This window comes from Pelophylax lessonae, assembly GCF_965119305.1.
Source record: "Pelophylax lessonae genome assembly, chromosome: 13".
Lineage (NCBI taxonomy): Eukaryota > Metazoa > Chordata > Amphibia > Anura > Ranidae > Pelophylax > Pelophylax lessonae.
Window position 1 is genome coordinate 151,233,867 of NC_138780.1, and position 16,704 is coordinate 151,250,570.

The 16,704-nt window shown below is 45.4% G+C and overlaps 1 protein-coding gene across 1 annotated transcript in view; it reads left to right on the forward strand.

Annotated features, from left to right (window-relative positions):
* The window catches only part of BRF1 (BRF1 general transcription factor IIIB subunit), a 627,002-nt gene that overhangs the window by 274,439 nt on the left and 335,859 nt on the right, over positions 1 to 16,704 (forward strand). The window contains exon 5 of the mRNA XM_082242741.1: positions 6,494 to 6,566. Coding sequence (XP_082098867.1) covers positions 6,494 to 6,566 — 73 coding nt within the window. The remainder of the gene's footprint in view (positions 1 to 6,493; positions 6,567 to 16,704) is intronic.

Here is a 16,704-nt window from a genome sequence, read left to right on the forward strand (position 1 = left end):
CATGCCCGTTTGACATCCCCTGCTTCATAGAGAGCAATGGATGGTCCATTGGGGTCTGCCTGAAAAATGGACAGGGGGCCTAAGGCCTCACCCACACTTCCGATTAGGGCCTTCAGCGGATTCCTGCGACTGGAATCACAGGTGGTTGCAAATAGCTGTGGTCAGAAAGCTTGTACAAATTGACAAGAGCCACTGTTCTTTGCATGTATCCACACATTCTGCGTTTAGAGATAGATTATCATCCTTGGATGCAGATAGACTGCATCCAGGGACGAATATTTGTCCCTAACATGCAGACCATTTTCTTTCCCCCTCTGTCAGTGTGAAAGGGGCCTATGGGCTGTTAGTTTCAGAGCTGCTGGAAGAGTGAATGGACTACAGGTGTGCTGATCAAGAAAAAGTCCATCTGCTGCAGTGGTGGCAGACAGGAATTGTAGTTTATTCATTCACAGATTCCTGTGGCTTTGACGTGGCTTTGTGGGCAGAGCACTTGCACCCTAGATACAGGTGTAACATATTCTTGAAGGCGAGCTTAGCCTTTAACCCCATCCCGCCACCCTGGTGTCCCCCTTAAAGTGGAAGTAAAATCTAAAAAGGAGTAAAAAAAACCCTGTAAAGACAAAGGCATAATGAGCTAGCATGCATCGCATACTAGCTCATTATAAAATATTTACCTTAAAACAAAGCCCTTTGCAGTGCCGCCCGCTCAGCGACAGGGCGGCCGACATGTCCGGCCGCCCTGCTTCCTTGTTCGCATCCTCCAGCCATCTGATTGGCCGAAGGCGCGACTACATCACTCCCGCGTGTGCGCGCGGGAGCCGCCGTTCACGGCACTGGGCTCTGAAGGAACGGCATGGGTGGCCTAAACCTAAAACATTGCAGGTAAAATGTACAGAAAATGAAAGGTTTTAATTGGCGTTTTTGCCGTTTTTCACTTTCCATAAAGATTGTTTTATTCACTTGCAGTTTGCCTTTGAACTTGACTCAGAGTATATTTCCTAGCACAGCCCCTCCCTCCTCCTCTTCCTCCTTCTGGGTGTGCTTAATTGTCTGTGCTGGCCCAGCTCCTCTCCATCTTTCTTCCTTACCTTTTTTATGGGTGGAGAGATGGGGAATACTATCATTTGAGTGACAGCTCTGGGTCTGCTGATATCCCATCCAAAAAGGTGACACCCAGCCGCAGTCTCAGAACTTTTGGATGCATACACAGGGGAGGATTTTACAGGTAAATAACATGCTTAAAGTTCATTATATTTATAGGAAGATTATTGTTGAAATAAATGGCTTGGAAACGAGGTCTCTTAACCACTTGCCGACCGCAATATGTACATATACATCATGGTTTAGCGGGATTATGGCTGAAGCAATCAGCCGCTGGAACGCTTTCAGAAGTGTGGGGGTGGGGGGTGCCAGTGTTTCTCGGTTGCTTTTTCTGCCAGCTTGCCCAAGAAACAATACGACAGTGCGGCCAGCTGGTCTCACAGGCGAGAGTAGATCTGCTTTCATCGCCTCTATGGCCTTGGAGGACCGGAGCAATGTCATGACATTATTTCTGGTCCAGTGTTTTATTTTTCTTTAAAGCAAAAAATCAAAAAAAAAAAAAAAAAAACTTTTTTTTTAAATATTTTGCTTTTAAAGGTAAAGAAGAGATTTGGAGTCTTTTTGACCTTCGATATCTTCATAAAGAGGGCCTGTCATCCTTCTTTCTATGATAAGGGATGTTTACATTCCTTGTAATAGGAAAAAAGGGGATTAAAAAAAAAACCCAAGAAATGTCCTCGCTTCGGCAGGACATATACTAAAATTGTAACAATACAGAGAAGATTAGCATGGCCCCTGCGCAAGGATGACACGCAAATTCGTGAAGCGTTCCAAAAAATTAAAAAAAAAAAAAAAAACCCAAGAAATAACAAAGACAGTGTAAAAAGAAAAAGTAAAAAGAGAAAAAAAATATATATAAAGTGCCCCCATCCCTATGTGCTCGCATGCGGAAGTGAATGCATACATAAGTTGCGCATGCATATGTAAACGATGTTCGCACCACACGTGAGGTATCACTTTGAATGTTCGGGACAGCAATGATTCTAGCGCTAGGCCTCTTCTGTAACTCTAAACAGATAACCTGTAAAGGGGTTTAAAACGTTGCCTATGGAGATTTTTAAGTATTGTAGTTTGTCGCCATTCCATGAGCTTGCACAATTTTAAAGTATCTATTTACTATTTAAAGTATCTTATTTACTATTTAAAGTATCTATTTATTTACTAAGGTATCTTTTTAGTCCCCATTCACACTAGCGCGACTTGTCAGGCGACCTGGTCCCCTGACAAGTCGCCGTAGGTCGCTCGCCATTGATTAGCACAGGACCCGTTCTAATAGGAGCGACACAAGTCGCTCCGACTTAGAAAAAGGGTCCGGTACTACTTTGGGGCGACCTGCATTGACTTCAATGATATGAAGTCCGTGCATGTCGCACCGAGGTTGCGGTGCACGCTGTACACCGCAACTTCACAGGTTGCCCCAGCAAGTAGCATCGCCCCTGTGTGAACGGGGTCTTACTCTGCGTAATATTATCTTTTATATTATACAAAATAATTGGGGTATATATGTGTTCTAAATAAACAAACTAAATGTATTTTTTCCCAATAAATTGTGTTTATATAACTGCTGCGCAAATACTGTGTGACATATAAAAATTTGCAATGATCGCCATTTTATTCTCTAGGGTCTCTGCTAAAATAAAGTTTGGGGGTTATAAGTAATTTTGTAGAAAATAAAAATACTGATTTAACCTTGTAAGCAAATAGTGCCAGAAAAGGCCCGGTCTTCAAGTGGTTAAAACCCTGCTCCAGAGAATTGTTTTTTCTTTTTCTGTGTGGGTAAGGGGGGGCTGGGGCTGAGTCAGGGGGTTGGAATCTTCCCATCGTGGTGGGTTTGCTCTCACTTCCTGTGCGGTCACTGGTACAGAAAGTAAAAAGAATTCCCTCCTATGGAGACACAAATAGCAGAAAAACAAAATCACTTTCTAGTTGAGTGGTAAAGCTCTAGAATCTGTCAGATGGTATTATTGTCTGCGAACCCTTTGAGCTTATTCTTCACGTCCTGTCATGATGAAACCCATTGTGATGTCATGTCATCAGGGCGAGAAAAGAGAAAATCTCCTAAGAGCCCATTCACACGAATGCATTTTAACACAGGCCAGTACATGTACACAGGTTAGCCATTGATGTCAGTGGTGCCAGTTCACATCTGTGTCATGCACTGATAAGCATTGACTGTTTTTCAGTGTCAACATGCTTTGCAGAGCTTATTGATGACAATAGCAGGGCATAGAAATGCTTGATTGTTGGGGGGGGGGGGGGGGGGTGCAAAAACCGTGTTCATGGCCAGCTGTATATTACTTGCTGTATGTGCGATCCAGCAGGATTCTGATGTTTATACGAACTCCAACTATGGATGAACTCTGACCCCTTTTGGTTATGTTTTTTCTGCATGTTGGTAATCCTTATTTATTGACATGTGTTTGATGAGAACTGTCTTTATTGGTCAGCGGATAATCAGATTAAAGCATCCCCAGCTGCTGTTTTCTAGTGCGGCTTTGACTTTGCCTTGATGCTCCAATTCAGCACAGCAACAGCGCTTTACTCCTACATAAGGCTGATATCACAGCCGCTCTATTGCTGGTAAACGCTCCCTATAAAGGTCCCTTGCAGTCCTCTGCCATTGTAATCTTATGGAGAAAGCAGAGAGTGATGCTAGGTAACCGGATACCGGAAGTATTTAACCCCTGCAAGAAGATCTCACGACTTCCATCCCTGAGAAACTACCAGTACTCGTGAAAATGCTCCCGATACGGAAACTGATTCTTTGTAATGGGATTTGCATCCATGCAAAATTAATAGGCACAAATTGCACTGCAAAGAATTGCATGCAGTTTGAAAGGGAATGTGGTGCAGGTTTCCTGCACTGCTTCTCTGAATCTGGGCTGAAATCACTGACAAGCCTTGGTTCACACAGGAGCGGTGGGGAAACCGCAGTACTCGGTATTGGCGAGTAGTTGACCGAAAGGATCAGTACTCGTACTTGCAGATAAAAAAAATGATATCGGTGCACCACTAGATATCAGGATGACCGCTGTGGAGCCTGCAACCAAGTCTCAGATCACGGATGTCCAGCTGTGGTTTCCCTGTTGTTTTTAAAAGGATTCCGGTGGAGTTTTATTCACCGGTTTCAGGTGCGATTTAGGTGCAGATTTTTACTTGAAATCACACCTGAACTGAAAATCTTTTTAAGATCGGACCATGGCCGGCCCGCAGATATGTGAGCTGGCTCCAAAGAGAAGGCTGCCGGTTCACGTGTCATGCAAACTAGATGTGGTTCAGAACACATCCAATTTGCATATATGTGAACCGAGCCTAAAGGAGATGTATGACCGAAGCTTTTTTGTCTGTACACCTATGACTCACAGGAGTGCAGTTCGTTCTACACTCCTGTGACGTGCTTTCCGCAGGCTAAGGCCAGCTGTCGGCTGACATCACAGAGCCAGTCCAGGCTTAGGAAGGATCCTGACTTTATAGTCAGGATCCTCCCAGAAGCCTGGACCTGCAGCTGGCTCAGCCTCTGAGTGAGGCACTGGGAGACTGAGCCAGCTACTCCCTCCCCCTTCACAGCCACACTCAAAAACACCTAATACTAGTACGTAAGTGAATAAAATAAAAAAGGAAATTTTGCACTGTCAAGATTTTTTAAGCAAGATGAAATATAAGTGTGGGTGTCACTGCTATTGCTATAATGCCCTAATTAACCACTTCCCTTCCCCACAGTGGTTAAACCGGGATGCTGCCTCCATCTACAGGCATCATCCCGGTATCATTCTTTGCAGCTGGCGATCCCCTTTCACGCAGAAGTGATCAGAGTGGCTAATTCAAACCACACATGTGTGGTATCGCAGCGATCGTTAGAGCCAGAGCAATAATTTGAGCCTTAAGCCTCGTACACACGCACCGATTGTTGGCCGACCGATCGGCCGTCTTTTGTCCAGTGTTGTTGTGTTGGTTGAAATGTGCTCTAGACTGCACACGAATTTTGTCGGCCAACTTCAGAAGTGTTGTCATGTTCTGGTTTACTTTTCGTGTGTTTTTTCTTCTCTGAGCATGCCCAGTCTTGCTCATCACATTTTTGTCTGCCGAAATCTGTACTGACTGAAAAACAATCGGCTGTTCTGGTGACGGCCAACAAAAATTTTATAGCATGCACACCAGATTTTGTTCGGCCGCAAAGTCGCAGTCGGTTGTCGGAAGCATCATACTAACAAGCCGGCAATCGGCCGCTCGGACGTTGGCCGAAAATTCACGGCCAACAATCGGTGCGTGTGTACGAGGCTTTGGACCTCCTCTGTAACTCTAAACTGGTAACCTGTAGAAATTTGTAAAATGTCGCCTATGGGGATTTTAAGTACCAATGTTTGTTGCCATTCCATGAGTGTGCACAATTTTGAAGCATGACATGTTGGTGGGTATCTATTTACTTGGCATAACATTATCTTTCACATCCTAGAAAAAAATTTAGCTAACTTTTACTGTTTTCTTATTTTTTTATTCAAAAAAGTGTATTTTCTCCAATAAAATTGCGTTTGTAAGACCACTGTGCAAATAGGGTGTGATAAAAAATATTGCAATGATCTCCATTTTATTCTCTATGGTCTCTGCTAAAAAAAAAAAATAATGTTTGGGGGTTCGAAGTAATTTTCTAGCAAAAAAAAAAAAACAGATTTTAACTTCAAGTTAACTTAAACAACAAGTGTCAGAAAAAGGCCCGGTCCAGAAGTGGTTAACTGCACTTTGTACATAGCATATTCCTGAACTCCACACATTGCACATTCCTGGTATTTATTGCCCTTTTAGGATCCTCCCACTGTTGGTGCAATTTTAGCCACACCCACCATTCGAAGTGGGTTTTGCGGGGCAGGGGAGCATGGTTGGGTTCCTGCACCTATTCTCTGAGAGGAAAAAAAAAACCTTGGATAAATTTATATAGTCTTACAGATACAACCAGCTCTTTAAGGGCAACCATAATGCTGATGCGGCCAGCAATGAGATTGTGTTTGACATTTTACCAGCGATTGCTTTTGTATTTGCATTTACACAGGCATGTGTTTGGGGAGATACGCTGTATACGTGTGCATAGGTAAACCCGTTGCAAAAGCGATCAGCATTTTCCGTGAGCAGCGTACAGCCATTCAGTTGTATTGAAGGCTACACGTGGCTCCCCGGGTGCTGGAAAATGCCAAGGAGTTTATGCTTTAGTGATTTCAGGTAGAAAACATACGTGTGCATGACGCTTTACGACACTTCCAGCTAACTTGTAGAATTATTTTTTTGTCATTTCTTTTTTTTTTTATATGAGAGGCTCCCTTTAAAAGTGCTTTAAGATCATGCATTTCTTTTGATTCTGTTTCTCTCCAGTAGTATAATGATGTTTCTTTTATTCTGGCAGGTGAACGTCTATGTCCTGGGGAAAACCTTTCTGCTGCTGGCCAGAGAGCTCTGCATTAATGCTCCAGCTATAGGTAACATTAGAACTTCACTTGTCTTTCTCAGTACAGTCATATGTAGATGAAGCAATTACACAAAGGAAAATTGTTCTTCTCTCAAGCAACCCTTTTCTGGTTGGATGATCATTGCGTCTCATTTCCCAGCATGCATTGCCGTTGGGAGTAAATGTGCGGTAGCTGCAATGCAGCCATTTGTTGGCTGAAGTGTTAATGAGAAGACAGTTTATTCCTCTACTGAGATTAAAGTGCTTTGGTAATATTGCATGCTTCTGGGGAACTGATACTGGACAGTTTCATAAATAACAATTTGGCCTACAGCATGCTGCTTGAAGTTTGTGTAGGTGACAGGAACACTTTGTTTTTGCCTCAGAATACATTTTTTGCAGCTAAAAGATTTAAAAGCCAATTTCACGCAGATAACGAATTCCATAATAAGAATCTGTTCTTGGCACAAGAGAGGAAGTTTTTGGAGTTAGGGCAGTGAAAAGTGGTAGGCTTACTTTGGGGCAGTTATGATAGACTATTTATCCTTCCAGGTGCTCCCCTGATGGCCCATTCACGTCTACCTGAAAAATCACTGTGTAAAGATGCCATTTCAAGGCGATTGTCTGTATCACGGGGGGGGGGGGGGGGGGGTAACCTTCCCTCCACAGTCAAGGAAAGGAGCCTCCTCGCTGACGGGGGCCCTCCTCCTAAGCACATAGAAAATTATTTTGTGCTGCTGGGATGGAGAATTAAATCTTCCCCGGGAGGTTCCAAGCCACCTTAGTCGGGTAAGCCTAGAGCTAGCTTCTCCAGACCAGCAGACAAGACCCCTTCAGCATGAAAGTCTGCACTCACCGATTATTGGGGTGGGGGGGATATCTTCCCTGGTTTCCGGCCCCGTGGACTTCTTTTGTGAGCGTCAAGGAGGATCCACAAAATATTTCTTTTGGGGGTACCCAGAAAGAGGGGCAAAGTTTGTTTCTTTTCAGGTTTTTTTAAGTCCTGAGTCTCCTTGTGCGGATTTAATTCCTGCAAAGGGTCAGGTAATGTCCGAACTACCTACGGTCCCCCCTATCTCTGTCAAGGGAATTGAGTTACCCAGGTCTGATTTTAATTCTGACCAGGGTGGTCCTTCCTCTGGACAAACTTCAGGAACCACAGGCCTTGATTCACCGGCTGCTGTCACACAGATAGTGCTCTCTCCTGATATTTGCATATGCAGTAGGTTTGGAGTCTGGTGGTATCCACCTTCAAGACCGTTCTGACTACACAGTCCTACGTGCAGCTCCTTTAGCAGGTTCGGCTCCACAGGAGGATACCGAAGTTCCTGGCGAGATCACGGGTTCTTCTGGCAAGCGTCTAAGGGCCACGGTAAGGCCGGTATCATCCACGGCTGAGGCTTCTTCCGTTCCTGCCAGGTTTTAAGAAACGAGGATCTTCCAATCATCCTGGTGGCCATAAACGTCCCTTGGAGGCTTCCTCTCAGAGAAGACCAGTTGTCCCAAGGGCTAATCTACCATCCTTCTTTACAGTCACTTGTTTTAATGGCTTAACTATTGAAAGCCAGGTACTGAGGGATAGAGATTTGTTTGGATCAATGATCCCTACTATGGAGAAGGCGAGGAAGTCCTCTTACAGCAAGATATACCATCGTACGTGAAAAGCATACATTTCTTGGTGTGAGTCGATTGGCGCTCATCCTTGAACCTTTTCTGTGGCTCTGATCTTAACCTTTCTTCAATGGGGCATTGATCGAAGTTGGCCTTGAGTACCATCAAGGGCCAGGTGTCTGCCCTGGCAATCTTCTTTCAGCGACCTTTAGCCACGCACTCTTTGGTTCATACCTTCATTCAGGGGGTCCGACATGTGGCTCCACCTGTACGATCTCTCTTTCCGCCATGGAATCTAAATTTAGTGCTTTCATTTCTCCAGAAACCTCCATTGGAGAATATTCGGGAGATTCCCTTGTCTAAGTTATCCCAGAATGTGACTTTCTTGGTGGCTATTACTTCGGCCCACAGGGTATCGGATTTGGCGGCATTATCCTGTCGCAGTTCCTATTTTGTGGTCCATAGAGATAAAGTGGTTCTTTGTTCCTGCCCATCATTCCTGCCCAAAGTTGTCTCTGACTTCCATTTAAATGAGGACATTGTGTTGCCTTCCTTGTGTCCCAAGTCGGCTCATCCCAAGGTTATGGATGGACCAAGAAAAGGGCTGGCTGCTTCTTCGGCTACCATCTTCAGATGGATCAGACAGACGGTGACTCAGGCCTATTCTATTAAAGGTCAGGTTCCATTTTTTCCCCCTGTCATGGTGCATTCTTTCCCCGTCACAGCACATTCTACTTGGGCGCTGAGTGCTTCTTGGGCCTTCCGTCATCAGGCATTAATATCGCAAGTTTGCAAGACGGCCACTTGGTCATCAGTGCATACATTCACAAAATTCTATAAGGTAGATATTTTGGCATCTGTGGATGCTTCTTTTGGCCGCAAAGTTTTGCAGGCTGCTGTTTAAGAGCGGCTGTTCTCTCTTGGGGAGTGTTTTTCTTTAAACTTTTATTTTTTTCAGACGGGGCTTCTGTGACCCAGTTAGGGCTCCTGTGTCCGGGTTGAGGGCACTTATGTTTAGCCTTGGGTTATTTTCCCCACCCCTCATTTTTCTTTTGGCACTGCTTTTGGATGTCCCAGTAGTTCTGATTTATGGAGCGCTGTGACCGTCAATGAACGAAAGAGAAAATGGGATTTTTGTACTTACCATAAAATCCATTTTTCTGAGTTTGACGGACACAACACCCACCCCTCTATGGAGTTTTGATACTTCTAATACTGCTTGCTACTAGACTTATTACCTAGACCAGAGAGGGGGGTTATATACCAAGCTAAGGACGGCCCATAGGCATAGCCAGGTGTTTTTTGTGCTACCTAGTCCTACTACTAGAGGAGGCAATATAACCCAGTAGTTATGATTTATAGAGCACTGTGTCTGTCGATGACATGGATTTTACGGTAAGTACAAAAATCCAATTTTTTTTTTTGCTAGGGTGTTAATACTACTAAAAAGAATAATAATAAATTAAAAAATACATGTAAAATACACAAAATAATCATAATTAATAAATTAAATGAATACTAGGTTATAATGAATAACTCTTTAACTCTTTAAAAAATAAAATAATAAATAACTAAACACCTTTTATTATTAATTTTATTTTATTATTAATTAAAAGAAAATTGGATTTGGGTGTTTATTAATATTTCATTAATATTAATTGAATATTTTTTAAGGTTAGGTTTAGTTATTTATGTATTATTATACATTATTAATTTATTTATGTTTAATTTTTAGTTATTTGTGTATTTATTTTACATTTATTTAGTTATATATTTTTTTGTCATTTTAGTAGAAAATTGCACAAAAGCGCGCGAATGGCACGTTTCTATTCATTTCTTTGGAAATAAAAAGGCGCCCAAAAAGCTTGAATCTGCCCGATTCGAGCTACAAAAAAAGCTCCAGAACTTTTTTGAGCTTCAGGCATTTGGCTTCAGGCGACTTGGAGTGGAGATGTGAACAGTCTCTATAGAGAATAATTGATTTTTTTCTCCTCCAGCGTTTTGGTGCTTCAAGCTACAAAACGCTGAGATGTAAATGGGGGCCTAAGGGAAAGTTGTCACTGAAATAGTTACTGACTGTTCCCTTGGGGGGGGATTTTTCTATTCATTGTGTTTTGTAAACAAACATTGGCCTGACATGTCACTGGCTGCTCCTGGAGGACTAATTAGACCACACACGCCTTCTATTTTACACCCTGGGAATACTAGAAGTTCCGCACACATGCTGCTACAATGTTACTGTATTCCTAAGCTGGGTATACAGCTATCCAAACTTCGCCAGTTCAGCAGGTACTGACAGTGTTGCTCTGTGCGTAGCGCTTTCTGTCCAGCAGATTGTTATACTGGATTCTGTTGAACGGTGCTGCTGGAAAACCAACCGGTCGGTTGAATGCAAAAAAAAAAAAACAACTTGATTCCTTCATCCACCCATTCAAGGTAGATGGGGGAATCCTACCGCTTTGCATTTGTATTCTGACAGTGGGAGAAGGAGGCAATATGTCATCTTCTCACCACTTGTTTTAACCTTAAAGCGCAGTTCCACTCAAAAGTGGAACTTGTGCTCATTTGCTTCCTCCCCCCCTCCGGTGCAACATTTGGCACCTTTCAGGAGGGAGGGGGGGAACGGGTACCTGTTTTTGACAGGTACCCTTTTCCACTTCTGGGAGACGGCGCCGCTGCGCTGTCCCTCGGAAGTTTGGGCCCCTCCTCCTTCCCCCGCTGCTGAGCCAATCCGAATGCGCAGAGCGCAAGGCTTCACTACCGGGTTCCCTCACCGGCAGTGGTGGCTGCAGCACCCGACAGCCGATGGAAACATCGGCTGCGGTGCCGACATGGCTGGACTCCAGGACAGGTAAGTGTCCTAATATTAAGTCAGCAGCTACAGTATTTGTAGCTGCTGACTTTTAATTTTTGGAGGGGGAGAGGGGAGGCTGGAACACCGCTTTCAGGCTCCATTCACACTGGTACGACTCCAAAGCTGCGCTGGCTTTGGAGTGCAACTTGGATACGACTTTGGGGTTGACCAGTGATAAACAGCTGTTGCACAGTATAACATTCAGGTACAATTTTTATGCAACTTCTGAGGGTTACCATTGAAGTTTATGGCCCTCAATTTGCATGAAAGTCGTACCAAAGTACTGCATGAATTACTTTGAAGTTGCTGCAACTTTAAGTCGCACGTATATAAATGGTTATCACTAGAACACAGGGAGAATGTTATGTTTCCTTCAATAAAAGAATTTATAAAAAGAAAACATGGAGAATGAATTGTCATGTGACTTTGAGGTCCAAAGTTGCATGACAAGTCGCACAAGTCTGAATGGAGCGTAAAGCAGATGTAAACCCATTGATTTAACGGTTTCAAAAAACAGTTGCATTCCCAGCGTGTGCCAGGAATATAACCGTCACATTGGTTGGGCTTTCACACCATCCAACGACTGGTGTCATAACTGATCACATGTGCAGCATCATGGCAGTTGGAGATTAAACAGGCCAAGATGGCAGCTGCCTTGGCTGAAAACAAAAAGAGGGTTTACTTCCACTTTAATAAAGCTTAACCACTCCACTGCTACCATATGCGCGGCCCCATACACTTAATTGGGTCATTCGGTGGTGGTACTGCCCGCCGAGCATGACATGCAGTTTAATTTTTCCCCACAAAGCCGTGTGAAGATGTGCACTGCCCTTAGAAGCTGCATGACCTTCATTAGGGGGGTTGTTGGGGGGTAGTAAAACCACAGTTCAGCCTCCTGCTCCCCCCCTCCCGGGCAGGGTGGATTTGATCTAAGTTAAGTCCATTTAAATCATGATGTAAATCCCAAGTAAAAAAGGTTGATTTAAATCAACTCAATTTCTCTAGCGCTCATCGACAGACGTAGTCCTCGGTGATACACCACCTTCGGGTTATGTTACCTCCGCAGGAGCAGGACTAGACAGGAAATTAAAAAGCTCTGGCCACACCCTAGGGGCAGTCCCAGAGGGTATATCCTCTCTCTCTCTGCCTCAGCAAATCAGTTATTTTCTGTCTAGTTAGGAGTAAGGACCTAGACACCTTGCTGGGATCTTAGGTCCTGGCAAGAATTTTTTCTTAAAGGATTTTTTTTTTAGACAGCTTTTTTCTCCAGTGTTCCTGTGAGATCTTCAAGCAAGAAAGCTGAACTGGGCGACGGGCTGGATGTTGAGATCCGGTGGTCACCCCAGTTCAGCCTACGAGCGCGTGCAGGCCATAGCTCCGCGCTGGGTCGGCCGCGACAAAGTCCCATTAAAGGACTGTCCACGCGAGTTAAACGTCTCGCCGAAACGCCAAAGACCATGAGTCACGGCGTCCGTATCGGTCGACAGCCCTCCCGCCCCGGTGGAGAGGGGTACTGTCAGGAGTTGGTGCCCGCCTGGTTCCGGTATGGTGAGTAGTATGTTCCCCCTTTTTCCCTGACGGGTTTTGTGGTGAACGCGGGCCCCTCTCTGTATGGTAAGAAAGAGTCCTTTCTATCCTATAACATGTCACAAATCCTCCTACTTTGAGTGTGATTTATGTGTGCAAAAGCCAGGAGGCTTGGCTTGGGAGCTAACAATCTATTGTATACATGTTTTTAAGATGTAATCTGTGGCATCCTGGGAATCTTATGGGTTAAGTATAAGCTACCTACCAGTCAGAAGCCACGGACATGTAGACTGCCTTCCAAATCAGATCTCCAGCTATTAGCAGGCCTCCCGCAGGGCCGGTACCGCCAACCACGCCATATCCCCATGCAGAGAGAGTGTTGTGTGCCCTGCAGCACACCGCTATTCAGTTTAGGCCGCCGCCATTTTTTTTGCTGGATCGCACGAGCCGCCATTTTGGCGTAGCCTCGTGTCTCCAGCATGGGGGCGGCCATGTTTGAGGTGATCCTACACCTCGTGGAGCTTGGGGGAGGCGCCGGAAGGCGTGCAGAGGGAAGTCTTTTGGCTGGCTGCCTCCTTTCTTCCTGGGCAGCCAGCCAAAAGACTTCCTGTTTGTCAAGACAGCGCTGTAAGCTGTTGCAGTTTAACTCTGAGCATCAAGTGGTGAGCCTGGGGGTCTATCTCTCTCTCTCTCTCGATCGATAGGGATCCCTAAGCAGGTAACACTAAGGGGTTTTTTTGTGGCGCTGGGGGTCAGAAAAGAAAAAAAGTTTTTTTCTTTACTTTTGAATTATATTATCCAGGAAGTAACTGGAGTTATTATGGACCCTGCCACACATATTCCCCCACCTGTTTCCCTCGAGGGGGCCTCGGGACCCGCCGGTGCACAGAGTATAGAGTCTTTTACAGCAATTTTGGAGTCTATGGTGGCTCGGGTGGAGGCGGCCTGTCAGGGACGGGGGTCAAGGAAGCGACCCCCGCCTACCCCTATACCATCTGACACCTCTGACTCAGATTCAGAGATGGTCACGGCAGTTGCAGGTTCCTCTGCAAGGGCTGTTATCCCAGGTAAAGCCCCCTCAGACAGTGAGGAGGACGCTTCTTCTCCTGCTATAATTCAGGAAGAAGCATTGGTGGACGCACTAGTTGTGGCAGTGCAAGAAACCTTAAAACTTGAGGCTTTACCGGCAGAGGCAACTGAAACAGAGAGGCCTTTTGGGACTAATAAGCCCATCAAGACGGCGAAGGCTTTTCCTGTACCTAAATGTTTTGGTAATCAGATTAAAGGAGAATGGGAGCATTCTAAACGTACCTTTACTATTTCCAAGCGTATTGCTAGACGCTATCCGTTTGAGGAATCCATCATTAAGAAATGGACGGTACCACCAGTCGTGGATCCGCCTATTTCCAGGCTGAATAAAGCCACGGTTATTCCAGTGGAGGACACTTCGTCCTTTAAGGATCCGGTGGATCGAAAGATAGAAGCAGAGTCCCGCACTATCTTTTCTCTGATAGGGTCAGCATTTAGACCAGTAATCGTTATTGGTCTAGTTTCCCAGACACTTACGGAATGGGCGAAAATGGTACGCCAAGATCTTAGGGGAAAAGATATTCCCCAGGAGACATCTGATTTGATGGAACAGATCATACAAGGGCTACGGTTTATCTGTGACGCAGCCTTGGACACTACTCCCCTATTAGGGCATGCATCTAAGTTAGCAGTGATCCTCAGACGTGTGCTGTGGTTAAAATGCTGGTCAGCTGACCTAGGTTCCAAAAAGACCTTGACCAATCTCCCCTTTCAGGGGAATCGTCTATTTGGGGCCAACCTAGATGAAATCATTAAGGATGCCACTGGGGGCAAGAGCACTTTTTTGCCACAGGCTGCAAAAGCTAAGGGACCTCGCAACAAGCGAGGACCTTTCTTTACCGCCCATAAAGGGCGCCCGGCTGGTACTAGCGGGAAAGGCAAGACTCCTCCAGGAGGGTTCAAGAAGGGGACCAACCCAGCCAAACCCGAAGCAAAGGAGTACACAGCCTGAAGGTGCGCCCCCACCCGGTTTCAGGGTGGGGGGACGTTTTCACCGGTATTCAGGACATTAGATCGAGCATCAACCACTACTACCGGTGCGATTCTTCCCTTCCAACATTTAAGTACCACAGGTAGCGGTAGTTACCGTTCCCTGAAAAGATCTTTTCCTTTACCTTTTCCTAAGATTAGTCCCGATACCTCACAGGAATCGGATCTGGTTGACCAGATAGGCCAAGTAGCCTCTAGTCGGGTGACTTCGGTCCCTGAGGTTCAACCAGAAAAGATCACCTTTCCTGATAACTATCAGGTATCTGATAAATGTGTGGGAACAGAAAACGACCAGACTTTCTCGGATGGTCGGGGCCAGATAGCTCTAGGGACGCCTGGTTCAGATCCAATCAGCGCCAGTGGTCCTAGAAATTCTAGGCTGGCCTCCTCAAGCCGGCCTGGCCGACTTGGACATGTTAGTCGCAGACGTTCCGTGGGAACTTCGTCTCAGGGAGTGTCTGTGGTCTCAAGGACCAATTTACCTTCGTGCTTTACAGTCGCTGGTTTTAATGGCCTGGCCATTGAGACCCAAGTACTGAAGGACAGAGGTTTGTCTACTTCACTCATTCCTACCCTTATTAAAGCAAGGAAAGCGACTTCCAGCAAAGTCTATTATCACACATGGAAGACTTATATTGCGTGGTGCGAATCTTTAGGATTTCCTCCACGTACCTATTCGGTGTCTCGAATATTGGCCTTTTTGCAACAAGGGGTTGAGCAGAAGCTAGCCTTGAGCACCATCAAGGGTCAAGTTTCAGCATTAGCAATCTTCTTTCAGAAGCATTTAGCTACCAAATCCTTGGTGCGGAATTTCATCCAGGGGGTGCGGCACCTGGCTCCTCCAGTCCGCGCGCCCTTACCGCCCTGGGATCTTAATTTGGTTTTGTCGGTTCTACAGAAACCTCCCTTTGAAAACATCAGGGAGATTCCCTTGCTTACTCTATCCCAGAAGGTGGCCTTCTTGGTGGCTATTACTTCTGCTCCCAGGGTGTCAGAACTGGCTGCATTATCATGCCAGTCACCATACCTAGTGATTCATAGGGATAAGGTAGTACTTCATCCTAAGCCATCTTTTCTTCCCAAGGTGGTTTCAGATTTTCATCTGAATGAAGATATTGTACTACCTTCCTTGTGTCCTCAGCCCAAGCATCATCGGGAACATGCGTTGCATTCCTTAGATGTGGTTCGGGCAATCAGGGTATACCTGAAAGCTACGGAATCATTCCGTAAGACGGATTCACTTTTTGTGATCACGGATGGCCCCAGAAAGGGTTTGCCTGCATCTGCCGCGACCATTGCCAAATGGATTAGACAAACGGTGGTACAGGCTTATTCTATTAAGGGTCAGAGTCCTCCGTTCCCTGTTAGGGCGCACTCCACTCGAGCGCTCAGTACTTCCTGGGCCTTTCGCCATCAGGCGTCAGTGGTCCAGGTATGTAAGGCGGCCACCTGGTCGTCGGTACATACCTTTACAAAATTCTATAAAATTGATGTGACGGCATCGGCGGATGCCTCATTTGGCCGCAAGGTTTTGCAGGCCGCAATTTGAGGAGACCGGTGGTCTACCTCGAGGGTTTTTTTCTGTTTGAAAAAAAAAAAAAAAAAAATTGTTTTCTCTTTTTTTGGTTGAGTCTCATCATTAAGGATGAGCATTGTAAACTTCTAGTTGGCACCGGTTGGGCCTTCTAGATTGGGATTTGATTTCCATTTTCCCACCCCTCAGTTGTGATACTGCTCTGGGACGTCCCGAAGGTGGTGTATCACCGAGGACTACGTCTGTCGATGAGCGCTAGAGAAAAATGGATTTTTGTAAAATCTTACCGTAAAATCCTTTTCTCTTAGCTCATCGACAGACGTAGTCCCCGCCCCTCTGTTTTGGAGTTGGGTTGGGTTAAATTCTCTAAGCACTGCTTTTTCACATAACTGATTTGCTGAGGCAGAGAGAGAGAGGATATACCCTCTGGGACTGCCCCTAGGGTGTGGCCAGAGCTTTTTAATTTCCTGTCTAGTCCTGCTCCTGCGGAGGTAACATAACCCGAAGGTGGTGTATCACCGAGGACTACGTCTGTCGATGAGCTAAGAGAAAAGGATTTTACGG